Source organism: Rissa tridactyla, chromosome 2 (assembly GCF_028500815.1).
Source record: "Rissa tridactyla isolate bRisTri1 chromosome 2, bRisTri1.patW.cur.20221130, whole genome shotgun sequence".
In the NCBI taxonomy this organism is placed as follows: Eukaryota; Metazoa; Chordata; class Aves; order Charadriiformes; family Laridae; genus Rissa; species Rissa tridactyla.
The window spans coordinates 2,758,045-2,785,764 of record NC_071467.1 but is presented as its reverse complement, the minus strand read 5'-3'; the positions used below and the strand labels follow the sequence as shown (position 1 = coordinate 2,785,764).

The following is a 27,720-nucleotide window of genomic DNA, read 5'->3' as shown; positions in this document are numbered from 1 at the left end:
AGCTGCTGGACATGAATGTGCTGTCCTATTAATGGTCTCAGGAACATCATATTCAAGTCAACATTATCTCCTGGCTCCCACTTTGTTTTGTCCTAGATGTTATATAGTCTGATAGACAACAGCTGGAGGAATGCTCTGAAGTGGGATCAACAGTATTATTCCAGCTGTTGTTGCTAAAATACAGCAGCCATATCAAAGTAGTTCTTTTTCAGCATGCAAAAGAGAAAATCTTCGTGCCATAGCTACCTGGTCTTCACTGGAGAGCACCCACCAGAGCTTAGCTGTTTCAGAGAGCTTTGGCCGGGAAATTTCCCATTCAGACCTCTGGACAAAGGCATCTGGAGCATGGATACATAGGCTCAGCTTGAGTATGAAACACTTCTGATGAATAGGCTCACTGAGGCTGACAATCTGGAAACTTTCCCAGAATTTTGCCCAGCTAAGGTTTGTTTATACACGGGAAGCAGAAAAAAAGGGCGGGAGAGAAAGAGGGAAAGGAACATGGTAAAGAGAAGGGGGCAAAGTAAAAGGGAGGTGATCCCAGCTTTTGGGCTGCATATCAGAGAGGAAATGAGTTTACCCTCCACTTCCCATTCAAAACCCCCAAATAATGGTTGCTGCTTAGTGACACCTACTCAGCCATCCGCACGAACGGCATGAGCTTTCTGATGCAAGTGATCACTTCAGATGCAGCCAACTTGGCACAGTCTTATTGAAAACTGGACGCTGTTTCTGTTTGATGGCTGTTGGTGGCCTGTTGGTGGACTCATGCCACTTCCCAGTAAGACAGATGGCTGCAAAAACTCTGCTGCAGATGGTGCATCTCTGACCTTATTAACAGCCTCAACAGAGAGGTCAGTGACACAGTGGGCCATAGAAGTGGAGTGACCTTGTTACATCTCGGCAGTGGCTGTCCTGGGTCACAGCTGGAGACATGATCTGCGTGGGCCACGTGCTCCACCACCCATGTGGAAAAAGAGGGGGAATCCAAAGAAAAAGCTCTTCTCTCTTGAAAAATTACATGAAAATAAAAAGCTGGGGAGAAAAGGAACTATTTAAGGTTCAGAACACGTGAAATGACAGTGCTCTGTTTCTCTCAGCTTTGGTTTTTATCACTCTTTTTAAGCAGCAGTTTGACAAGGTGGCGTTTCAGGAGTGCCCCGATGTGTTTTCCATCCCTGAACTCATTGCGGTTCAATAGCCTCTGGAGTCAGTGACCTTTCCATAGCATGGAGATCAATGCTTGCTATCGAACAGCTCTTCCACCAGCCCATCAACATGTGGGGCACGGCAGACTTTTTTCACTGGCGGCAGCTGGGTGAATGCTGTATCGCTAAAAGATATCAGTGTGAGCTTTTCTCACTCCCTGCCCATCGAAGCCTGAAGATTGATTTAGTGGTTGTCAATGAGCTCTCAAGGGGCTTTTAACACTTGCTTTAAACCCAGGAGCTCTGCCTTTGCCGGAGATGCTGAGGCACTAGGTGGCCCTGGTGGGAGGTAGCAGGAATGAGTAAGTGATTGTGTGGAGAAGGATGTGTGTAAAAGCAGTGAGAAAGCAAGAGTGATTCAGCATTTGCAGAGAGGAAGGTAGCATAATGGGGACTGAGAGACAGACTGTAGGGTTTTCCCACCTTCTCCATCTGTCTCTGTTTGCACAGGGCTTCCCCACATCCTGCAGGACCCAGGCCAGAGCAGAAGTTCCCTAAATTTGCAGTGAGAGTTTTCCCCTGTTTTGGTGGCTGAGCAAAACGTATTTTGATAAGTAGTCAGAGTCCATGTATTAGCCAAGAGGTAGTGAGACAGCACCCTGAAGTAGCTCTGCCTTTGCTGGAGATGTCTCCTCTGGCGAAAAACATCAAGGCCTGTGTTTTTTTCCTGTCTGCTTTGAGTTTCTGACTTCTTTGTCCAGAGGGTCTGGATAGTAGTGGTGATTTCTTTCTGTGGTCCATCCTGTACTGGAGAAGAGGAAAAGGAAGGGGAAAAAAAAAAAAAAAAAACCAAGCAAGGGGGAAGGCCATCTTAGCATAACAGGGAACTTCTGATTGAGCTGAAAAACAATGAGAAAATGTTTGGTAACCGGGTCAGGCTACCAAGGAAGACTATGGAAGCATTGCCCAGGAACACAGGACTAAATTAGGAAGGCCAGACCAGCTGGATTTGAAACCGGTAAGGGATGTGAAAGGCATCAAGAAGGGTTTCTGTAGGTATGTCAGCACTAAAGGATTACCCAGGAAAATGTTGTCCCAATGTTGAATGGCACAAGTAGCCTGATGGAGAAGGAAACAGAGAAGGTGAAGGTACTCAGTGCCTTTGTTATCTTGTTCTACTGGCAAGGTTTGCTCCCAGGTGCCCAAGTTCCTGTTCCTAGTGGCAGAGTGTGGGGAAGAATATACTATCCGTGCCGAGGAAGAGAGAGATGAGAAACATTTAAATAAGCTGGAGATTTGCATGTCCATGGGACCGAATGGGATACATCGAAGTTGTTGAGGGACCTGGCTGATGTTACAACAGAGTCACTTTCTATAATCTGGGAAGGTTCCTGATGTCTGGAAGAAAGCAAATGTTACGCTCATCTTTAAAAAGGGCAAGGAGGAGGATCCAGAGAACTACTGGCTGGTCAGGCTACTCTCAGCCTCTGGGAAGATTAAAGAGCAAGTAGTTATAAAAGTTATTTCCAGGCAAAATGATGGACAAGGAAGTGATTAGGAATAGACAGCACAGATTTATTGAGGTCAGATTGTGCCTGACTGACCTGTTTGCCTTTTGAGATGGGATGACTGGTTACATGGGCAATGGAGAGAAGTGGGTATTGTATATTTTGCCATTACTAAGTCCTTTAACGCAGTCTCCCGTAGCATCTTTGTATGCAGACCAGGGAACCGTGAACTGGATTGGTGGCTTCTAAGGTGGGCTAATAGCTGGGTGGAGTTTGTGCACGCTTAAAGGGTAATGGTCAAAGGTTTGAAGCCTAGCCAGCAGCTGGTTATTAGTTGCATCTCTCAGGGCTTGATACTAGGGCCAATATTGTTTAATATCCTCTTTAACAACCTGGATGATGGCGCAGAATGTACCTGCATCAGGTTTGTAGATGACACCATATTGGGAGGAGTGACCGATATGCTGGAGAGCAGCATTGCCATTCAGAAGGACCTCAGCAAACTGGAGATACGGGCTGGCAAATGGTACAAGAAAAAAAAATGCATAGTCCTGCACCTGGGCCAGAACAACTATGTGGAGTAGGATGGTGTGGGGACTGACTAGCTTGATAATGCCTCTACAGGGAAGGCCCTACAGGCAACGATTTGGACAGGAATCAGCAGTGCACCCATGCAGCAATGAAGGCCAACGTTAGCACATGCCCCACAGCATTCTCCTGGAGAAGCTGGTGAATCATGGCATAGATAAGTGTACTCTTCGCTGGGTTAAAAACTGGCTGCATGTCCGTGCCCAGAGAGTTGTGATTAATGGGGTGAAATCCTCTTGGTGGCCGCTCACCAGTGGTGTCCCTCAGGGCTCAGTTTTGGGGCTGGTTTTCTTTAATATCTTTATCAATGATCTGGATGAGGGGATTGAGTGCACTCTCAGTAAGTTTGCAGACGACACCAAACTAGGTGGGAGTGTTGATCTGCTTGAGGGTAGGAAGGCTCTAGAGAGGGACCTGGACAGGCTGGATCGATGGGCCAAGGCCAACTGTATGAGGTTTAATAAGGCCAAGTGCCGGGTCCTGCATTTTGGTCACAACAACCCCAAGGAACGCTACAGGCTTGGGGAAGAGTGGTTGGAAAGCTGCCCGGCAGAAAAGGACCTGGGGGTGTTGGTGGACGGCCAGCTTAACACGAGCCAGCAGTGTGCCCAGGTGGCCAAGGCGGCCAACAGCATTCTGGCTTGTATCAGGAATAGCATGGCCAGCAGGAGCAGGGAAGTCATCGTGCCTCTGTACTCGGCACTGGTGAGGCCTCACCTCGAGTACTGTGTTCAGTTCTGGGCCCCTCTGTACAAGAGGGACATTGAAGTGCTGGAGCGTGTCCAGAGGAGAGCTACCAGGCTGGTGAGGGGTCTGGAGACCAAGTCATATGAGGAGAGGCTGAGGGAGCTGGGCATGCTTAGCTTGGAGAAGAGGAGGCTGAGGGGAGACCTCATTGCCCTCTACAACTCCCTGAAAGGAGGTTGGAGAGAGGTGGGGGTTGGCCTCTTCTCCCAGGTGAATAATGACGGGACCAGAGGAAACGGTCTGAAGTTGCGGCAGGGGAGGTTTAGATTAGATATTAGGAAGAATGACTTTACTGAAAGAGTGGTCAGGCACTGGAACAGCCTGCCCAGGGAGGTGGTTGAGTCACCATCCCTAGAGGTATTTAAGAAACGTCTAGATGTGGCACTTCAGGGCTTGCTTTAGTGGCAGAGATAGTAGGGTGTTTTTTGTGTGTATGTGGTTGGACACAATGATCTTAAAGGTCCTTTCCAACCATGAAGATTGTATGATTCTATGATTATATTGGTCTATATAGACAAGAATATAGGCAACAAGTCAAGGGAATTGATTAGTCCCCTCTGTTTGACACTCTTGAGTCCATATCTGGAAAAGTGTGCCCAATATTGGACTCCACCAATACAAGAGATGTCAGCACATTGGAGCAAGTCCAATGGATGCCTGGGGAGCTGGAGAACATGATGTAAAAGGAGGCAAAGGGAACAAGCCTTGGTTAGCTTGGAGAAGAGGAAGCTATTAAGGAGGAGTCACGGAGAAGTCAAACAACTTGCAGAGTTATAGAGGGAAAGGTCTAGAGGCACCAACTGCAGCAGGAAAAAATCCATCTGGATACAAAGAAAAATAGTCCTTCACCATGGGACCGGTTAATCACTGTAATAAGTCATCTAAGAGAGGTGGTGGCATTTCTGTTCTTGGTGATATTCAAAACTTGATTGGACAAGACCCTAAGAAACCTGATCTGACTTTGAAATTAGCCCTTTTTTGAGCAGAGGATTGGACTGGGAACTCAAGAGGTTTTTCTCCAGCCTAAGTTATTCTGATTCAGTGATTCTACATGTTGCCAACCCACATCTTGTTCTTTGGATGTTCAAGGATCTGGGGAACAGGATGGACTCTCGGTGCATGAAGGGAAGCACGGAGAAAGGAGAGGCTTGTTTAAGAGGGGAAAAAGTCTGAAGACAGCTGAATTTTCTTCCCTTACATACTAACGCCAGCTGGATTGTAGTGTTGTTACACAGAGTTATCACGTCCAGTTCCTACCAGGGCAGAGTCTAAATCTCCCTTTCTATTCCCCAGAAGCTGCTGACTAGAGACTTGATGTTTTGCTTCATACAAACTTAGATTGACAGCTTGGTACCTTCCAGCCACAAATGGAATAAGATCCAGGTGATCCACACTTTGTACTGAGCCCAATGAAATGTGAAAATTTGGGATCAAATTGGCTATGAGAGGAAACAAATACTCATTTTGCTGCAGTCAGTCTGGTTTCTAGCTGAGCTAGTAGCCTGAATTTTATAGCCTGTTGTTGGGCTGGGTGAGTTTCAGAGAAAACAACCTATAAACCAGATTTCCAGCAGATTCACTATAAGTTCAGACAACTTTGCATCGGTGAATTTTTTGTATCCAGGAAAGCATATCCTCAACGATCATGTTTGTCTGAAGGTGAAACTCAGAGGGAAGTTAAAATCAAAGTTTTTCAGGCTTCAGTAGGTTTAAAGCACAGATCACACATGCAGTAAACTCGACCCGCCCACCTAGTCAGAAACTCAAAACTCTGCAACCAAAGCATGACCAATTCACTCTTGCTAAAATTAGTTAATGAAATTAAATTCCCAACATAAATAGTTGATGTGCTGGAATATAGGAAATAATCCTGCATTAGCCTCCAGGGATGAGCTGGTTGATTAATAGATCTGTTTCTAATTTCTGTAAGCGTCAGAGTCTACTCTGTACTCATCTGGTATTCAGGCAGGGCACTTGCCAAATCACTCAGATTATTCATGTGTATGAGTGTTGTATGATCAGGTCCTGAGTCAATCCTTGAAGACTCGTGCTTTTGCAATTCCCTTTTAATTTTATTAGGTACATAAAAGTGCCTTCAAAGAAATTTTCCTGCGTAGCCAGTGGTTTGAATTAATTGGCGTGCACATACCTCAGCAGCAAGTTGGTGTTGTGCTGCACATTGCAAATCAGAAATGACGAATGGCCTGCTCCTGCAAGGTGCTGAAGGCAACAGCTTCCTAACTTGGATCCCTAATGTCCCAGACCCACAGGTGCAGTTACGTATTTGGCCTAGTTTTGAGAAGTGTTAGACCTCTCTGTCTGGGGAAAAGAAAAAGCAAAAAAAAAGAAAGCCACAAATACTTTTCACTTCAGGAGGGGTTGTGAGGTTAGACAAAGGGGAATGCTGAATCATAAACACTTTGTTGTGAAGGTGCATGCATTCGTAATCTGCTTTCATCGCCAGCATGCCTGTGGCTCTTCTTATTTGGGAATCTTTCCATGTGTTGCCTGTATGTTTTCTTTTAAGTTCCTTTTCAAGTCCCCTTTCAAGAAAGCAGAGCAGAAGACGACTTGCAGCACTCAGTATTGTTCTAGGAGTGGCTCAGACTAGGGACTAGGCTGGCCCCTAGTTCGTTGACTCATGCTCGTAACTCCAGCTTTGACGGGGAGGATGGAGAGATCTGTGGGCTGAGCACTACACCCAAGCTCTCCCCCTCCCTTTCCCGCTGCTCTTGTCTGTTTAACGTACAAAATCCGCAGGAAATGGTCAATCTTTTACTGTGGCCTTCTGTAGAGCCTGGCCCGGTGCAACCTGCATCTGGTTGGTGCTTTTCAGAGGTAACTCAATGCAAGTTGTAACAGGGTGGATCTCCCTTCCCCTCTTTTCTTGATGCAGGTATATTCGCTCAGAGCGCTCTGTCATTCTTATCAACTTCTGCCTATCCATCATCTCCTCCAACGCCCTCATTCTGATTGGACAGACCCAGACCCGGAATAAGGTAGGAGATCGGTTGGGCTTTGTTTGTTTGCTTTTCCCTTGATTTAGCACTGAAATGATCCATTCAGGCAGTGCTTCCTCATTTTTCCTCCATCTGTTAATTAGCAACCTGTCAAAGACAAAACTAAATGGCAGATTTCAATTTTCTCTCTCAGTCTCTCTTTGATAATTTGTCAGCATCCTCAGGGCTTTGATTAAAGCCAATGTGGTATTTTTGAATATGCCTAGAGTAGCTGGCACATGGCACAGAGAAGAAACATGGTTATCTGCAAGGCTTTAACCATTTTATTTTCCAAAAATTACGACGAAAGACAGATTGAGAAAAGGCTTTTTTTTTAAAAAAAGCGCCAATGTCTCAGCTTTACATTTATTTCTCCAGCAACTTTAATACTCTGAGCTTAAAGCACTTGGCAGATGTTAATGAACACAGATGCAAAAAACCACCTTTTTTTGGGATACGAAGCATTGTCAGTGCTGTGCATGCTGCAGAGCCGGGGACGCAAGGGACTCGCTGCAGATCACAGTGCAACTCGAACGGTGAGGGCAAGTTGTGAACATGGATTTCACCCACATGCACTGCTTGCACGTACATGGTTTCCCACATTACAGACCTGGCTGAAGAGGCGCATGTTGCCTGTATGATACATATGCCTGTATGTATGCCAGCTTAAGCACTTTCAGTTTCCCGTTGGCATCTGGCATAACAAATCACTGCTCATCATTAGTACTTTCCTGTTGTACATTTTTCTGTCTCTCCAAGTGCTCCAACCATCCTAACTCTGCTAAGCAGAAGAGTGAGGCAAGAAGCGTCCTCCACTACTCCTGCTGCCAAAGTCACAATCAGAAGTCAAAATTTAGAGTTTAATTAACAACAGCCAGTGCCGGCCAGTTTTTTCGAGCCTCTACTTTGGCAGCCACAGCATGCTGTCACTTTTGGAAGCATTTCTGCAGAGAAGCCTCAAGGTTTAATGAATTATAGAGACTCATTTTTATGGAGGGCCCTTCGGGGTATGGCCAGGTTATGTTTTAGGGACAGCTTTGCAGCTGCTTGAGTCATATCTGTGTAGAGAAGTGTAGAGAGATGAGGCAGACAGCCCTGCTCCTATTAAACAAGTGCCCTTCAGAAACTAACTTCTCAAAGCAGAGCTGTCTTTCATGATGAACATGGTTTTCTCAAGGCAAGAGGTGGAGAAAGGGTGAGCTAAGCTCTCGCTTGCCCTGTGTATGTTGTCTTCAACCCCAAGGGTGTGCTAGGAGTTTCTTTCCATAGGAAGAAATACTGAGGGATGCTCAACATGGCAAACCATGGCTGGACCTCCTCTTTGATTATTCTTCTTCACTCCAGGAGAGGAGGTGGATGTCTTCACCCTCTCCCACCCCCTTCAGAGCACAGTTGTGAGCCTAGGTTCTCCCTCGTGCTTTTTTCTCACATCACTCTGGGTGTTCACTGTCAGAGCTGGTAGTGGGGATTCAAAGCTCCCGGCTGTGATTGCATGAGGCAGATTAGCTCTTCGCACATACATATGCATGAAACACCATAAATAGAAAGGTTATTCTTGGATTTCCACTCAGACATCTAGTAAACAGTCTCTGGCAGGGAACAGAGAAAGAAAACTATAGAGAGAAGAGACGAAGGAGTGTAAATTAAAATTTATTCACATTCAATTATTGATAATGGAGTGTCTTGAAATGTTGGTGATTGATTGATTTATAATTGCAGTTACTCGAGGAGAATTTTTATGGTATTAGTTTCCCTGGAAATGCTGAATTCTCCCTTAATTTCCATCCATGCAACCTCAAAGGCAAAACTCCATGCCTGGATCTGCTAAGCTTTTTGAAGATGAAAGGCCTGGGAAAAGGCTAAAAAATTACAGTCAGCAATAACATGATACAAAAGAAATGAATGCTGCATGAACTGGCCATATCTCAAAGGCATGGCTACGTGCTGCAAGGAAACAGATTTCTCCTCTTAAAGGAAAACAAGGGCTAATGGCCTTAGACTGACAAGATCTGCTAGATATTTCTGCAGCATCTTGGGACATCATATCCCTGTGCTTAGGCCTTCCTGGATTTTTTTTTTTTTCCTTACAAAGAAGGAAAAACCTGCAGCAGAGGTAGCAGAAGCAGATATGTGCCTGCCCATCAGCTAGCCAAGTTCACAGCCTGATTTCAGTTGAGGTAGTGGGCTTATGGTGGTCCAGCTGAGATGTGCGTATATCTGTTGTGCTTGCCTCTTCTCTTTTCCTCCTCTTTCCATCAAAATTATCTGATTGAGTAAAAATACCCAGAAAATGTATTTCCTGGGTGCAAAAATTGGAAAGAAAAGGGTTTTTTTCTCCCTTTTACAAACTTCTGGCAAAGAGGACAGAGCCGTGTTGGTGCAGAACATCAAAACAGTAAAATGAATAGTGTTTTATCTGATGTTAGGCAAAAAAAAAAAAAAAAAAAAAAAGTTCTGAAATATCAGTTTCTTAAAATACATTCCAGAAAGCATCCTGTGTTTCTAACTGTTTTATGTAGGTCTGTAAGCTGATGAATAGCAACCACCTTTTTAGCATTCTTTTAAAATGTGAAAATCACTTGAAATTATCATATTGAGCTGTGTTATTTGTATTGAACTGTCATCCAGAATCCATTTATAGGCAGAATACCAAGGGATTTGGTGTCAAATACAAACATGGGACAAAAAGACAGTTCCTGTCTCAAAGAACGCACAGTCTTACTTTTATTCACAAGCTCTGATAACGTCAGTTTGTGCTGGTGTATGAATTGAGAGCAACCTGATAAAATCATGATAAAAGACACTCTGTGCGTTAGAGCTCTGTGTTAAAAGATGCTGGTGGATGAAAAAAGAGGAAGGTTCATTGACCGTAAACCCAAAGTCCATGTTTCCTGATATAACTCAAAGCAGAGAAATTCTTCATTATAAACCTCCCCCTCCCCCTGCCCTGAATGCCTTAAGCCATTTTATTATCCAGAGTCGCTTTTAAAGTCTATTTGTTCTCCCTTCTCCTTGGGAGGCATCGGAGTTTCTTTCCATCATTTTCTTCTTGAGTCCCTTGATTCACCATTTCCAGCTTGCAGATGGTGGAAATTAAGCACAGCTCTGGCAGAGTTAAACAGAGCGGCACCAATTTGCACCAGTGAAAGATTTGGCCTTGCTGAGTTAAAAACAAAGACGAGCTTGTCAGCTTTCCAGTCCATCTCCCTGGCACTACGGGATTGTTCTTCATAATGCATTTGCTAGTACTTTCCCCAGTTTAATTTTAAATGGCTTAAGCTCCCTGCATTTCCCTTGAGAGATTTCCCTACCAAGTAGTAGAGCTCACCATTATGAAATTCCTTCTAATGTAGCTTCATTATTATTATTTTTCTTTCTTTCTTTCTTTTTTTCCCTGTCTACTAATAGTTATATGCTTCTGGAAAACTACACATCACTCACGTTTGCAGTCCTTACCATCCCCTGGCAGCCATTCACCCGTCTCTCATGGATTAACTCTTTCACTCAGCGATCCTTCCCTGGCAGCAATAAATTGCCACCTAAATTGCCTTCCTCTGATTTAATTTCTATGACTCGGCTGCCAATGACGTGGTGCTTTGCAAACCTTTTGAGCTGAGATTAGAGCATGCCTTACTAACTGCTCCGTCCTTCCCAAAAGGATTGTGGATATGGCTTTAATCATTTGGAAAATAAATATACCTTGCTGAAGCCAAGAAAGCACCAGTATGGGACGTGGGCTCAGACTTCAGCAACAGTGTTAAACATGGGCTTATCTTAGAGCTCATGTTTAAGAGTAGCCAATTTCTGTGCAGTACTTAAATTTGAAGGAAATACTTTGGTTCTTTGCTATGTCAAAGCTTGTGGGGGAGATTGGCTCCTCCTAAAATGTCTTTTCATGTCCTGTTCTTTATGACCTTGCCTTCCAGAGCCTGGTTTGGAAACATCTCCCTGCGCCTTCTGCTCTCCTACACGCTGCTCTCTCTGCCTGCTGCTCCTCTTACGTGTCCTCCTTTCCTCCTCTCTCCAGGTGATATGCACGCTGGTGGCAGCTTTCTTGCACTTCTTCTTCCTCTCCTCTTTCTGCTGGGTGTTGACCGAGGCTTGGCAGTCCTACATGGCCGTGACGGGCCGGTTACGGAACCGCATCATCCGCAAGCGCTTCTTGTGTCTCGGATGGGGTGAGAATGCTGGGTTTGTGGAGCATCTCCCCTCGGGTGGGGAGGAAGCTCTGTCCCCACTGTGGAATGACGAGCAGAGAGGGTCCGGGCTACAAGAGGGACTGATGCTCTGCAGAATGCTTATTAGAGCGTTCCCGCAACTCTTTCAGGGGTGTCAAGAAGGGCTGAAATGGTTAAAAACAGCATGAGCAAGGGCCATAAGTCATAGAATCATAGAACCATAGAATGGTTTAGGTTGGAAGGGACCCTAAAGATCACCTAGTTCCAAGGCTTCTGCCATGGAAAGGGACACCATCCACTAGACCAAGTTGCTCAAAGCCCCGTCCAGCCTGGCTTTGAAAGTCCTTTTCAATGTCCTGCCTGCTGCCCAGTGCACCCGAGGGTCACACAAAATAAATGGGCTGAGAGGGGTTGAGTTTTTAAAGGGTGTGCTGGGGGTGGTTTCTCCTGGGTTTGTGTCTCTCTCTTTTCTCCTGTTCTCTCTCGCTACCTCTTTCCATGTGCAAACGGAGTGAAGCAAGCTCTGAAATCCTGTCTCCATGGCAGCAGGGCCTTTCGTAGACAAATAAACTATGAGACCGGTGCAGATGCTTGTAACTAATTTTTCTCCCTCTGTCTCTTCCGTATGTTTAATTTATTAGCCTTAAATGATGCATTCTGTAGTAGAAAACAAACACAAGCCCATAACCTGGGCTTTCAAAGCAATAACAAGTGTGCGTTTGAAAGGAGCAACAGAACAAAAAGTTGCTCAAAAGCGAGCAGGCAAAAAAGAGAAAGGGAGAGAGAAAGCGTTGTGCATCTGAGCTGTATTAGTGTCTCGTTTTACTACTGAAGTCGAGCATTTCACCCCAGGCAAGACATTTCTGATGCTTAGGAAGTGCTCTGATGTGATTTATTCTGGCACATCAAGAGCTGTCCACGTTCCAGCACCTGCATCCCTTTAAGTTTTCACTCCTAGCTCTTGCTTACGAAAGAAAATAAATTGTGGTATTGAGATATAGTGTTTGTGTGTACTGAGAAGATACCCACATACATGCAAAACACAGGCTGCATGAGCCTGTGTGTGTTCATGCATGTTTGTATGCAAACACTCTGGGACTCAAGGAACATCAGGGATATCAAATGCAAAAGACTAATAGCTTTTCTGGGTAATAAAACCAATTTTTTCTGATTTGTAAAACCTGGGACAGATGGGCGTGTTAGCCAAGGGAATTTTGGACGAGCAACATTCACATTTGTAGTCTGTCCTGATTTAAAAAAACAACAACAACAAACCACACTACATGTGTAGAAGCATAATTTGCACTGCTAGTAAAATGTAGTCATCTCTGAGCTAGGATGCACTGGCTGATAAATGATGCATAATAACCATTTGGAATAGGTTAGGACAAGAAATGAAGAACACTCTCGCCTATTAAGGCAGCAAGGGAATTTCTGCTATTTAGCATCCTGCTAGACTTCAGTTGTAAAGCTGGGATTAATGGCACTTCTAAGAGGGAAGAGGCTGAAAATATGTTTTAAAGAGCATAATCTGAAATAATTAGCACATTTCATTTTGTCATGGGCTGATTCTCCCCCTTTTCCCCCTTTGCGTATTAGCATTTCTCTAAGCTCTTGTTCTAGATGTGTTTGCCAAGTTCTCAGCTGCTGTCAGCTGTAGCTCATTGAAGCTATAGTGGTTTTCATCGGCAGTGAGGTTTATTCCCTGTTTTTTTGTTCTCCTCTTGGGTATGCGACTTTGCCTTTCCAGAAAAGAGTTTTTAGCAATTAGAACTTCTTTATTTTTTTAATTATTTAGAACAGACAGACAAACTGTTCCCTAGAAACAATTCAGTCATCATATTTAGCCCCAGTAAAGAAGAAATAATTTTATCAGTCTTTTTACAACCATGTCATGGTTTCTACAACTGGATTTTTAATGCTGCCATAGCCCAGGCTCCAAGTGGGTCTTCAGCTGTTCATGACAGTTATGGCTCTTGGTCGTTATTAGCAAACGACCTTTTCTAAGGGTGCACGGTGAACACATGACCTGATTCTCCTCTGGCCTGGCAGTACAAAACTCTTTGAAACAGGTTTCTGATGCATTTATTTGGAATTGTGAATGTAAAATTCACTTTCTGCAGAAATCCCCCAAAACCTTGCCAGAGACTATGTAGCGTGAGTGACTGTCTAGAAGGCTGACACAAACCAAACACAGTATATGAAACAGACCAGTTAGGAATAACTTTCTTTCAAATAAATAATAATAAAAAATAGATATTTTTGTTATTTTATTTTTTTTTATTTAGTCTAATCACATCAAACTGTGATTAAACTGTTAACAGCTCTCCCAAAGTGGAGGAGTACAGCATCCCTGATTACTGTTCTCTTTAGCTTAGCTACCATGGCATTGCTACCACTTTCAGTAAATGCTGCTTGTACAGCTCCATTTTCAGCACAAGCTGGGGCTCCTACCCAGCCTCGATATGAGCCAGTCCCTATAAGCTGACAAGTTCACAGCCCGGGTGTGTATTTCTGCATAATTATCACGTCTGAGAGAAGCACTTTGCGAAGAATAAGTTGCTATTTTTGGCGGAGTCCTAGCCAACTTTCCTCTTTCACAGGGCCTCTTGTGTCAAGCTATACTCTTGAAAAAGTCCTTTCACATGTGGTTTCTCGGTGTGCTTGCCATGGGATGCCACATTGGTGGCATCGTAGTGAATACAGTACCAAGGATATATCCAGATGAGGCGTGAAGGAGGCTCAGCAAGAGGAGCAATAGTCAATTAAGAATTCAAAAAAAGAGGAAAAAAAGAAAAAGAAAAAAAAGAAAAGAAGAGACATCTTTTGAACACATTGCCTGTTGTTTTTGGACTGATCAAATGTGAGCTGTGCTCATATGGGAAGAGAAACTCTTCACTTTATGATAACTCTCAAATGCTCTATATTCCAGCCAACTTGGCCTTATACCTCCTCGCTGGCTGCAGACCCTCACTATTAATCAATCTTGCGATGATTTGTATTGCTGAGTGACCACCCTGCCAGCAGGCTTATTGTCTGGATGCTGTCTCTGCACATCCCTTCGATCTACAGCATCTTCCGTAGCTGCCTGCGTGACCTCTACGGCACACGAATTAGGGTCTTGTCAAGAAGCGCTAATCCTAGCTGGCTACTGATCCTGCTAATTCCTAATGGGATTTGCCCATCTTTAGCATTGAGATAGCTTAATTCATCATGTCACAAGGAGAAGGGCTATAAAAAGCCACATGGAGACCTCCGTAGCTGAAGAACTAGATGTTACTAGGCAATATCCCAGCATTTCTTTAGAGAAAGGGGAGAGCTGGGGGGGGGGGGGCTATTGAACCAGAGAAGCACCCATTCTCCTCCATAGATCCTTGAGCAGTTTAAAGCCTTGTCAATGAGTTAGCAGGACTCATTGACAGGGCCTTAAACTAGATATGAGGAGGGAAGGGGAGATAACTGGGCCTGTCAGGAATAAACCCAAGGGAGGCATGCCAGGGCTTGAAGGATGGTGGACTAGTGAGGACTCTCGCTCTGCCATTTCATTTGAGAGAAGGGACAGACATTTAGAAATCATGAAAGCACCTGAGAAGGGTCTGGTAGGAAATGGGGCCCACACTCACAAAAAGGTGTTGGAATCATTAGCTCATCTGAAGTGCATCTATACCAATGCACGGAGTATGAGCAACAAACAGGGGGAGCAACAAACAAACTTGAAGCCATGATGCACCAGGAAAACTATGACATAGTGGCTATCACAGAAATGTGGTGGGATGCCTTACACGACTGGAGTGCCACAATTGATGGCTACAAGCTCTTCAGGAGGGACAGACAGGAAAGGAGAGGTGGTGGAGTGGCCCTGTATGTTAGAGAATGCTATGAGAGCTCAGAAATCAAGTAGAGTGATGATGGGCTTGAGAGTGTTTGGATTAGGTTAAGGGCCAATAAAGCTGATATCACTGTGGGAATCTGTTATAGACCTCCCAACCAAAGCAGTGAGGTGGATGAAGCTTTCTATAAGCAGACGGGGAAAACTCGCGGTCACTTGCCGTTGTTCTTGTGGGGGACTTTAACCTCCCGGATATCTGCTAGGAATACAACACAGCAGAGAGGGAACAATCTAGGAGGTTCCTGGAATATGAGGAGGATAACTTCCTCACACAGCTGCTAAGTGAGCCAACCAGGGAAGGGGCTTGGGGAAGTGTGCTGGAGAGCTGCCTGGCAGAAAAGGACCTGGGGGTTCTAATTGACAAGCAGCTGAGCATGAGCCAGCAGTGTGCCCAGGTGACCAAGAAAACCAATGGCATCCTGGCTTGTATTAGAAATAGTGTGACCAGCAGAAGTAGGGAGGTGACTGTCTCCCTGTACTCAGCACTGGTGAGACCACACCTTGAGTATTGTGTCCAGTTTTGGGCGCCTCAATACGAGAGCGAGTGCAGAGGAGGGCAACGAAGCTAGTGAAGGGCATGTACTGTCAGTCCCTACACAACTGCTGATACTACAGCAGGGTATGAGCTGATTGCAGCTGATGACATTTACTTCATTAGCAGAGGTAAGAAGGGTTCATGCTTTTGGCTCTGAAGGTCCTGAATTCAGTCTCTGCCAAAGACCCTGGCTGGGACAGATGGTGCTAGAATAACACCGGGAAGAATGGGGTACATTACGCGGTTGAGTGGGAGATGAGCTATACGTATGCTTAGATGACCAATTTTCTCCTGTTTCATTTCCGTAGGGCTCCCTGCCTTGGTGGTTGCCATTTCCGTGGGATTTACTAAAGCCAAGGGGTACGGCACCGTAAACTAGTGAGTAAAGGAGCTTTTCCTTTTTCATCTTGTCTCACTCTCCATCCTTTTTTTCAAAATCCACTGACCTGCAGGAGCCAAGGTAGGAGCTAAATTCTGGTGTGCTGCCCGTGGCAGAAGGAAGCAGGGATGATGGGAGGGGAAGGAGCCATCCTGCCTCCCAGCCTCCTCAAGCCATCAGCTGGCCCAGGTGGATTGTATGTTCCTTTAAAAACAAGTTCACAAGGACTAGTTAGATTTAACTGTTGCGTATATGATATCATTTTGATCTAAGTACCTCCTATTTAGAGAATTTTTTTTAGATTTATTTTTATGGGGAAATGTGGGATATTTAAAGTTGAGGGTATTTAAAAATGAAAAATAGCTTTTGTGTTTATCTATTTAATGGTTCACTTGATTGGTCCCAGGTTTTCAGAATAGCTCGGCTCAGTTTTAGGCACCAGAATGAGCATGAGTTTTTCAAACAAAGTTTTTGAAAACAATCTGAATTTGCCTGTTTTCTGAATTCCACAGGACTTGCCTTTAGGAAACTTATTTGCATGTAATGGGGGAAGGAAGGCAAGGAAAAAATAATGGAATAAGACTGTGCAGATGTAAATACATTAAGGCAAGGCTGGAATCACTCAGAGCTGAGCATTAGTACAGCTTAAAAAAAAAGGAAAAAAGAAAGTGTTATTTTTATACTGTGTTGTGAAAAAGATAGCTTAGAAATTTTATGCATAGTAGCAACCAAAGAATAGTATTTTATGTAACAATAAATCAGGCCCTTCCTTACTGCAATCCATAATTATTCAGACCCTTCCTGGCCAGTAATTTGCATCCCACATGAACAATGTTTAAGGCAAAAGCTGGCCAGCAACAGATGAGGGTTTGATAGGTCCACTGAGAAAATGTCACGTGGAATCCCTGCTCTTTCTCAATTCCCAACATATTCCGCACACCCACGACCAAATGGTCCAGGGTTTGCATTTTGATTGCAGGAGAGTATTAGAACAGCACAGCAGCATTCTCTGTTTGCTTTGCAGTTTGAATTACCGCAGTCCAAATTACTGTACAACACAGAGGGCTCAGGAAGGTGGGTTTGTCAACTGCAAATTCATAGATACAATTCCTGAAGCCTGTGCTGGCATCAGGATGCATTGGCTGTACCTGTCCTGACTTGCTTGCCCCAGCTCGGGTGATTTGGCCTTAGTGTGTCCTGGTGGAGGGGGATCCAGTGTTTATTGTATGACTCAGAAGAGGACAGCACACAGCCTGGTTTTCAGAAGTGCCATTGAGATCCCAAATGCCCTTTAGCTTTTCTGTGGGGCTGCTATTTCTGGGGCTTTCTTCCATGCAAGTCCACGAGAATAATTTGTAATGAACAAGCATCAGGGGAATGGAGAAAGGGCTTAAATATTTCTGCTTCCTTTCCTGTTTATGGACTTGTGGGAATTGGTGCAAAAATCTCAATCGCTCCCTCCCCATTAATGCTTAAGGGCCACTGCAGAGTTTTGTGGTCAACGTTGACCACACAAAAAAGCCAGGGGGAGAAGGGAGGAACGTGCAAGAGATCACACCCTATTTCACTGCCCTGGACCACTGCGTGCCAACATCTCCCTGCCCCAGAGCAAAACCCTCCCAGACTGCAGCCAAAAGGGTGTCAATGAGTCACAAAACCTGCCGGACTCCTGCTTTGCTCTCAGATTTGCCCACCAGCGAGGTGGCCAACAGGCTGTGCTGACTTTCCATCATTCCCAGGGACACTTAAGCACACCAGCTCTTGTTCCTTTGCTGCTAATCCTCTGACTCCTTCCAGCCCTTAAGTTTCTGTTGCTCCTTGCATCCAAGAGCTGACTGGCTGCCTGCGGGTATGGCAAGAGATCCTGCACTCCCAGCAGGAACCACAGCTCGAGTGACACCGTTTCCTAGCTCTGCTATCGGGGTGCTTGTCACCAAAATAGCAGGAGACCTTCTCACTCCAGCAAATCCAGTTTGGTCCTCCTTTCATTTCCTTCCATGCTGCAGTCCAGTAAAGCTGGATCTAGTTAAAGATATCCCTGTTTATTGCATGGGATTTGGACTCTATGACGTTTAAAGGTTCCTTCCAACACAACACATTCTATGATTCCAGGATTCTATGAAAGCTAGTGAGTCCCAGCAAAGTCATGAAAGGAAGCAACAGTTCCTCTCAAGCCCATAGAGCCCATCAGACATTCGTAGTGCTGCCATCTTGTAATTTCTGCTTTTGGCTTTACCAAGAGCCAGACCTAAAGAGAGCTAACTTGCAGTCCTACACTCAAGCCACCATCTCGGTCCCAAGCAGGGTGGATGTCCCTGTGGGCACTGGTTAAGCAATCCCAGCCCTGCCTCCATGCAGCGAGGGGCAAGCGGGTACATGCTGCTGGATCAGGTGGATGGCATGGTGGGTTCATAAGCCATGATGCTGAGTGTAAAACAGTGCTGAACATCACTGTAAAGAGAGTTACATTTGCACATTGGTGCATTTTAAAATGTGAAGCAAATATTCATGTGGACCAAACTAGGCAGGGTGCCCCAACAGACTGCAGTGCATTCACACTTAAATCTGTGTTCTTGCTCAAGAGTCTTAAAAGCTCTAACGTTTATGTGTGGGGAGGCCCTTGGTTTCACCTCTCTTCTAAAGCAAATTTTACATTACATAGCAGTAATTTCAGAGCTGAACTCCAAAACTTGAGATGGTTCAGACTTAGATTTAACACTGTCTAATGCTAAAGGCATATAAACTGAATACAGCCTTGGATCAAAGCTTGTCCCAGGATGTTTGTTGGTTTCTGACCGTTGCAGAAATGCGTGAGGTAGTTGCAAAGCTTGGAACTGGATCTCAGGAGCTATTTTAGCTTTGTCTCTAATTAGAATAAGGCATGCACAGGACATTTCAAATGGGCAGTGGCAGACTTTCAAAGCACAAAGTTTCCATCTTTCAGAAGATAGGAAAGACTAGCCACAACACGTCCTTCCCTGTGAAGAAGGGGACAAGAGTTGACACGATAAACCACAAGGGGCTTCACAGTGTCTTTCAAGGCTTCTTACAACCCTGCAATTTCTGGATCCTAAGAGTAGTGCATTAGCACCCGTTGTTTTTCTTGTGGACATGGGCATTAGGACAAAGCAGAGCTCTGATGTTTAACTGAGCACAGGATTTGGCACTCAACATCAATTTTTTTCTCATCCCACTCACAGTGGTAAAAAATCCTAACATCCGTCTATGGGACATGGTCGTGAGAGCATTTTGGGGACAGATGCAACTATTGAAGGCATTACAGCACTGATCTTGGTGTTACAGATTCCCAGGGCAAAGCTGGTGGAAGGGACTGTGTGTGAAATGCATAATGTGTCTCTGTGTCACCGTGACTGAAACTGTTCATCTGCAGAGTATTCCAAGGTGGCCAACAGCAGTGAGGCAAGTTAAGGGAGGAACCTCAAACATGGTAGTCTACCTGAGCCCTAAGCAAGATTTCACCCTGCTTTGTCCTGTCTTTTTATTGTACATGGGATGAAGCTATACTGTAACAATAAATACACAACTGAGCAGCAATATGGAGGCTTGTCCTATCAAGATGTGATAGCAGTCAAAGGGTTGGCCATGTCTCCAAGGTGTAATGTGGAGAGATCAGAGGCATTGCTAAGTGTGGGAAGGTTGTAGATAATATTTAGTATTTACCCTTTAGCTGGCCAAACTGGGCTACCGAGTGGTAAGATGAGAAGGGGGAGAGAGGTTCAAATTAAAAACTGAATACGTACTGCAGGATTTGTGTGTCTCTGTTGTTTTCTGAATGGCAATTCACCAGCAGCCATTCACTCTGAGGCCTTTGTTGCTCAGGACACTTATGGAGTGCTATGAACTCTCCGTCTACAATTAGGGGAGGAGGACACAAGGGGATTTTTCCTTCTTATCTGAACAGCATTTGAAAGGACATTTTGCAGTTGTTTGGAGAGTTGCTGGGGTAGGGTACAGGCTGTACTTCCAGTCTCTAAGAAAGTCTTAGACATAATGGAGGTCTAGAGGACCCACCACTGCTCACCTCCTTGCATTAGGCTGAATGCCTGAATAATAACTCTCCTTTTAGCAGGTACTTCAGGGACTGAGTCTGGACCTCTAAAGCTTGACAAACGGCTTCTTAAAGCTTGAGCCGAGTAATTGAGATAGTGCTACTGGTAGCTGGGAGCTCATATCCTTCCCCACAAGGGAGCCCACAAAAATTTTTCTGAGAACAGTGCCAAAACACAGCAAATTTCCAGGGGTCCTTGTGTGTCATTGCATCAGGGCTTCTGTCACCCACAGTTATCTCAGCAGCTTCTATATTAATCTCTAAATTAGCACTGGTGGGATAGCTCTGATTCCCAGCTGTAGTCTTAGTTATACCAATATGTTGGTTGTTGCATTGGGGCTGCTTAATTTTCCACACGATCGAGGTAAGACCTGTTGCTGGCAGAGCTGTATGGTGGAGTCAGGAAGGTCTCAGTGGAAGTCAGCTCTTTGCAGGACCAAGGCAAAAGCCATCCATCTCACGTCTGTGCTGTGGCAGATTCACAAAAGGATCAGATGTTTTGCAAAGAGGTCTTTTGCATTGAACACAAGAGCTGCTGTCAATCAGGGGAACACTGCTTAGAAATAGTATTCTGGAGCTGCTGAGCATTGTTAAACCATTCACTTACTCCCTTCCAGTGGTAATTTTATTTAAAAGATCTGTGAAGAGATCTCTTGGCAAGTACTGGGGAACCTGTTAGTGAAATGCAAATATTTCTATGCCTTGTAGGCACAGGGCCAAAAGAATCTCCACTGGATTAATATATTGCTGGAGTTTGCTGTCAGTTCCTGTCTTGGATATCACTTCACCCTTTCCCTTCCCTTGCTGTCAGCCACCACCTCTGACAGCCTTGGAAATGCTTTGATTAAGCGCTGTGGCAGGGAGGTCAGGCAGTCAGAAGGGATAAGGACCAGTGCTTGGTGATGTGTGAACTTGTCTTCAGAACGCCTGATGCTCAGAGGGGAAGAGGGGCTGCCAGGGACCTGACATCAACGAAAGCCCTCGTTGCACCAAGTCCTCATTGCTAATTGGAGTGTGGGGCTGTCAACTCCTTTCTTCAGCTGAGCATCAGTTGGAAGAAACCCTGGGAAAAACAATCTCAAAATTGGGATGGAAAATTGGAGAAAAAGCTCTGTGCAAGGACTAGGATTTGGGAGCCCTCCTGGTTCCTCCTGCCCTCTCCCTGCATTTAGGGAGACCTCCAGTTATTGCACCCTCCAAAGCTTTATTCTTATTCCCCCCCTCCCCAGCTAATTATTCACTTTATTATTACAGCTGCTCAGACTACTTGTGACAGAGGAACTTGCTATTAGGAAGAGATCAGAATTGATTAAATTAACACATTACAGGTTTAATTTAGAAATAAACAAGATGCAGGCCTCAGAGAAAAACAGAATGCCCTGCTTTCAATTTTCAATTTGAAATACTTTTTTTTTTTCTTTTCCCAAATGTTCTGTCTTCTTTTGGGGCAAAAAATAACATTTTTTGCAAGTCAGAATTGATACAAAAACATATGTGGCTGATCAACAAAGTTGAAATGTTTCCAGGAAGCCTTTGTTTCCTGGGAGACTCTGAAAGGCAGCATCAGTTTGCTTCTGATGCGGAATGAAACCATATTGCTGTGAGTACAGGCACGTAACTGAATTACTGCAAGGTTAGCTGGGTTAAGAGCTTTGAGAAAGTCCTTGCTCCATTGTGGTTGCCTGCTCTTATCCTGTGGTAAAGGCACGGTAGTTTACTGCTGAAACAGGATTACTTCATTTCACGTTTTCTCCAGGGTACTGCAATGTCAAAGCATGCAAACTTTCTGTGAGGTTGCTGACACAGTGTAAATTTGCATCCTCTCTTGCCCTGAAGTACCTGGTTTATGTGTCCATGCTCTGAATTGCTGAATTCCCCACAAAAGGGAAAATTCACCTCCAGTGCTGCTATGACTGTTCACGACTGTGGCAGAGTCGTGGGAAGGGATCTCTGGAGGCTGTCTAGTCCAACTCCCTTGATCAAGCAGGGTCATCTAGAGTTGGCTGCCCAGGACCATGCCCAGACTGCTTTTGAATGTCTTCAAGGATGGAGACTCCGCAACCCATTTGCTCATCCTTTACCAGTGCTCAGTCACTCTCACAGTGAAAAAGTGTTTCCTTCCCAACTTTACAGTCAAACCTGAAAATCCTTGTTGGCTGTCCAGACACCCTGTGATGCTCAGTCCTGAGGATGGGAGAGGGGTGAGATTTCTCCTGCCTCTCTTTACTTGGTTGTTTTTTTTTTTTTTTTACACCAAGTTTGTCATTATGGGGATGTCAGTGTGTACTGAGTTTTGTATGTGAATGTACGGTGTTCTGTGGGGACACTGGGAGCATATTCATACTGTTTACATGAGAGATGGGATTCTTCTCCCCAGTGATGTCTCCATCTGGGTTAGGTGCACTGTTTACTTGGATGGTGAAGATCTGGTCAGGGAAGTCAATGGAGTTCAGGATGTGATTCATCTAATTGAATGTAGGTGCATCATCCTGGACTATTTTCGTTGGATCTCTGCTGACTTGAAATGTCATCAAGAGTGACTGGCTCTGTGGTAGGCATCAATAGGGCAGACATCAGCACCTAGTCAGAAAAGCCCCCTCAGTTTGTGTAGGCACTAGGCAGTTTAGGAGCCTAAATTCCACACGTGGTCAGTGGAGAACGGAGAAGTCCTTCTCAGGTTACATGGTGTGAGGGAGAAGGAACAAGCCAGTTTCCAGAAGAGCCACCACACACCTCACGCTCAGCTCATTCCTTATAAGCATCCACTTAAGGAGTGCTGTGAATTCCCACCTCACTGCTGTGTTGTAAAATTTCCCCATGAGAGCAAGCTCAAAGGGGGAATCCAGGAGAAGAAATATACTGCTCTCCTGGACCTGACTCCTCAGTGGGCACAGTGGTTAGCAAATGAGTGAGAGACAATTTCCACTGTTTCTACTCTTTTGCCTAAGTGAGTAGAACAAGACCATCATCTTGCCAAGAAACCGATGCAGCTGCTTCCAGGACCTGGTCTGAAACGGAGCACTAGCATTAATTTTGCATGCATTCCTCTGTCGACAATCAAATGCCATTCTGCAGGCAGAGCCCCAGGCGAATGAGCCTTTATGCAAGTTCAAGAGAAATGAGATGCAAAACTTGCCTGCTGTAAAGTCTGAGACTTTTTTTGCCATGGGGTATCACCTCTCAGGATGAACTCTGCAGGCAAAGAGAAGCGGCAAACATGCGCCTGTCACTGATGCTAGCCACTGGGTAACTTTCTTTTCTCTCTTCATTTTCCAGCTGCTGGCTGTCGTTAGAGGGAGGTCTTCTCTACGCCTTCGTGGGACCGGCAGCTGCTGTCGTTTTGGTATTTAAGCTTGGCTGAAAGCTTGTTTGTTTTTTTTTTTCTCTGTATCTTATAGCACTTTCCTTTTTCTCTCAACCTAAGAATGCCCCTTTTTATTTCCACTCATGTTTCAGATAGCTTTCTCCTTCAGGAATAAAGATCAAAGGGTTAGAAGCCAGCAATTTGGGATGGGTTTGATTCTGAAATATAATATGCCTCAGCTCTCAGCCTTCCACCTCTGTCTTCTCTGGAGTCCCTTAGACATCTAATTAATGCTTTACCTTGGTTTTACCTTCTCTGGATGGAAGTGCAGGACTATGGTGGAAAACTCTGACATTAACTCCTTCAGAAACAGCTGTTACTGGTTGCTTTCAGACCAGGCTGGACCTCCACAGCCAGCATTTATTCCTGGTCTGTCCCAGATGGCCAGTGCATGTGAGCAGTTTCCTTGTTTGTAGGTGAAATGTAGGTCTTCAAATCAGTGCTGAGGGGATCCTTTGTGACCCTAAAAATGTCATGTTTGCTTCTAGTTCAAAGAGATGGAATGGTTAAAGTGAACATGCCTAAACTCTGTCCCACTAGCTCATGCATGGTGAGAGTTTGTTCTACTGTCCCCTCATTCTTGGCTCCAACACAGCACCAAAGCCAGTCTTGGCCAGTTGTTACTTGAGTTGAAGGTGTCACTCAAGAGATGACATACCTTTCATCAAGCTTCCCTTCTGTCAAAGCCTCGTTGGCCATGAGAAATCTTCACTGTCAGGGTTCAAAGAATTTAAGAACTTCTGGTCCTTTAGGAAATCCCTCCTGCAGCAATTTCAGATGGATTTAATGCCACATTTGAGCTCCCACATGGAAGTGACAGTCTGCAGTTTCTCTCCACTCTAGTGTTTTATCCAGTGCCTCTAAAGCTCAAGTGCCCTGAAGGGTCCCACAGGAATGGGGTTGTTGACACTTGCAATTTCTTTTTCAGATCAAGCTTTTGTTCTGTGCAGTGTCTGGGGGGTGAAGTGCCCTGCAGCAGGAGCAGGCTTACAGGAGAATAACTACACAAAACTCTTTCTGCCTCTATTCTCACTACTGTCATTGCACATCAAAACACCTTAGTGCCATCGTTTCATCAGGATGACAAAGAGACAAGCCAGCAGTTGCCCCTCCTTTGTAGTAAAGCAAAGCTTGTATCACTTAGGGTCTTCCTTTAGCATAGACTTGCAACACATAGTTGAGCCTTCAGATAGCAGCCAGCAAAGAGTGAGGATAAGCAGATGTTCATGCCAGACAGTCATTAGATCTCCGTAGGCACGTGATAGTGGGGTTTCCCTCAGTAATGTAGCTGATGGGGGTCAGGGTCTTCTTTATAGACAGGATAATTGACAGGAGCATTAAGTGGCTTAGTGCTTTCAGATGAACTAGATCTTTGCCCCAACAACATAACAGATGACAGCTCTGGCTCAGTGGCTTGAATGCTCAATAGACAGCAGTGATTAGTGGGGAGGGAGCTTTGGTAGTGCCCAAAGAAGGGGGAGTCAATCTGCTGCCTCCACCCATCTTGCTTTTGTTGTGCTAACAACAAGGGAAGTAATCCTTGGCTTTCCTTAGCATTTTTAAAGCAGGAGATAACCACATAAGCCTGCTTCCACTTGGCATCTCAGTTTTCATTCACCATCAAAGCTGGAAATGGAGATTTCCTTACAGAGAGGTCAACACCTGCAAACAGTGGTTCATAGAGCTGATCTTAGGAAGTGGTGAATCATTTCTGGGGGTGTCTGTCTCTATTCAGTACCTAGAGAGAGAGCCTACACACATAGTTTAGACTACCTAATTCATTGCTGGATAAAGTGGGAAGTGAATGCTGTGACTTTTAGCAGCACCAGAAGTTGAACACACAGTTCTCAAATGTGCACTGTCCACAAGTCTGGACAGCTGTCTGTTCTCCATGTATTTTGTCCTGATTTCAGGTTGACCATGTCAGCAGTGGAGGGACAGTCCACCTGGCTCAACATAAGGACAGTCAGGCTCTTGCAGGGCTGCAAAGGGGACGTGCAGCTGTGCTGCTCTCAGGATAGGTTTGCTCCAGAGACAATACAGCTGCTCTTGTGCAGCGATGCACAGTTCAAGGTGAGACTTGACTGGGCCGAAGCTCTTTCTCACCCAAAACTCTGAAGAAATATATAGATGCCCAAGCGACTTTGCACACAGCTGACTTGGCTACAGCTGGGCTTGTTACTCTGCCTTAGTCCTGGCCAGAGTAGACTTGTGCTCACTCCTCCCCAGCCATTTAAGTATCTCTGCACTGCAGTTCTCCTATCAACATGATTTTTCTATTACCTGTACTAACCTTCTTCCTCCACACCCTCCCTTGTTATTTTCCACATTGGAAAAAGGCCTTTGGCTTATCTTTACTCAAAAAATAATATTCTTAAGGTGGTTGGCCTGCAGCTTCATTAATATTTGCAACTTGCAGTCAGTCCACTAACACTGAATGGCTGCAAAGGTTTGACCTTTAGTCTTAAAAATCCTAACAACCTGAAATGCAGAGCTGTCACAAGCAGCTTTACTCACCTAGCTCAGGTGAAGCATCCTGGTGATAATTGTATGCAGGTTGAAGGCAATGAGTTACTGCAGGGAAAGGCTTGTGACATGGTGAAGTCAGGACAGAGAGTCATCAGGTACTGCTTATCTCAAGGGCTGAATCTCAGACTTGTGTCTTTCCTTCTGGATAGCATCCCAGAGACAAAGAAATAAAGCTACACTGAATATTATTAAGGGTGTCTGTGTTTAGAAGCATGTCCATGTGATATCCCTGACTTTGTAAAGAAATGGAGCCAGGATCAGAGCAAGATGTTGATCATGATGATCAATGTACTGGATAAAATAGCTTTTATTTATTAAAACAGTTGCAGAGCTGCAATTGCAGAGCTGCACTTTGTCATTTCCCCTTCTATATATGAACAAGGAGACACACTGTGTTGTGGCCAGCCCCAGGAGTGATCCAGCCTGCCACACTTCAACCCTATCTTTCCTACTGACTTGCTGCACCTAAAGCAAAGTCTCTTGTGTGCTCACCAGCCCCCAGCACAGTGAAGAAGGATCAGTGAATTGAAAGGGCTCTCTCTCTCTCCCAGCACATAACTAGGGTTTGTTTTCCTGCTGATCTTTGGCTGAGTTACTGCATCTGACTTGCCAGTGTTGTTTCTCTAAAACAATACCATGGTGAGCTCTAGAAATGGACTCGCAGCTGTGGAAAGTAGTCCACTGACCCAGCAGCTGATGCAAAAGAAAATAACTGCTATTTGTGAGATCTTCCGTTTATCCTCAGCTGTGGACTCCACAGCAGTGAGCTGGGTCATGTCCTGCTGAAACCAGGAATCCAAACTCAGAAAGACTGCTTATTCTTGAGGATGATTTAGGCAATTAGGTGGAGGCTCGGTGTGAGCAGACATCTCCCTTCCTTTGGGCTACGTGTTGTACTAGGTGTCTCTTAGGACCACCTCTCAAGGGTCTATTAAACTCACCAGGGTTTTCAGCAAACGTGTAATGTTGCATGTCTCTGAATTTGGCCTTAAAAATTTCCTTGCAAACTCCACATGCAGAAGAGCATCTAGCACATTGTTCTACCAACACCAGGTGTTTGACCATCAGCAAAACTTGTCACTGTCACTTTTTTCCACCATCAGTGCTGTGCCTCCATGAAGAGGGTGGTGATTATGTGTCCCTAATCTGTTCGCATTCAGAGGCTGCTGAGGTTTGGATGAAGTTTGTGAAATAGATGCAGCTGGCAGCAGTGGATGCAGTCAGAAAGGCTCAGGGAGGAGTTTAGCATCACTTTGCAAGACCTCATCTCTGTACAGCCTGTATTTCACTGTGAAGATTTATACCTGATTGGTACAGACATTCATGCTCTCACCTTAAAAAAGTAGGATGAAGGATTGCATGCAGTTGCCCTGCTCCTGATTTTCTGGAAATGACTAGATGGCTACTTTACGTGCTGTGCCATCTGCAGTATCTCTCAAGACATCCCACCATAGTAACTGATATTTCTACTTGCTCCAGTGCTCCTCCACCTCTTATTTTGAGAGCAGAGGTGCTGGTTGACCAAGCAAGAACTATGACAAGCCATCTGCATCGCAACACCCCATTCTCTTAAGGCTGCTTCTTTGGTAGCACAGGCTCCAGAAGGCACTTTTCAAAGTATCTAGTATCAGCCCACTGCTCTCTCCTGTATTGGTCATTTTCTACTTGTATTACCCTGAAAAATTGTTCTTCTGAGTACAGTTTGCCTTGCTAGACCTCAATCACGCATTGGGCTTCAAACAGCCCTGCAGCAATCTGAGCACTTTCCAGTCTTGTCCAGGTTCACG

The 27,720-nt window shown here is 44.9% G+C and overlaps 1 protein-coding gene across 1 annotated transcript in view; it reads left to right on the top strand.

Annotated features, from left to right (window-relative positions):
- The window catches only part of ADGRB1 (adhesion G protein-coupled receptor B1), a 211,657-nt gene that overhangs the window by 142,638 nt on the left and 41,299 nt on the right, over nucleotides 1-27,720 (top strand). The window contains exons 19-22 of the mRNA XM_054191453.1: nucleotides 6,888-6,990; nucleotides 11,018-11,168; nucleotides 15,901-15,970; nucleotides 23,317-23,383. Coding sequence (XP_054047428.1) covers nucleotides 6,888-6,990; nucleotides 11,018-11,168; nucleotides 15,901-15,970; nucleotides 23,317-23,383 — 391 coding nt within the window. The remainder of the gene's footprint in view (nucleotides 1-6,887; nucleotides 6,991-11,017; nucleotides 11,169-15,900; nucleotides 15,971-23,316; nucleotides 23,384-27,720) is intronic.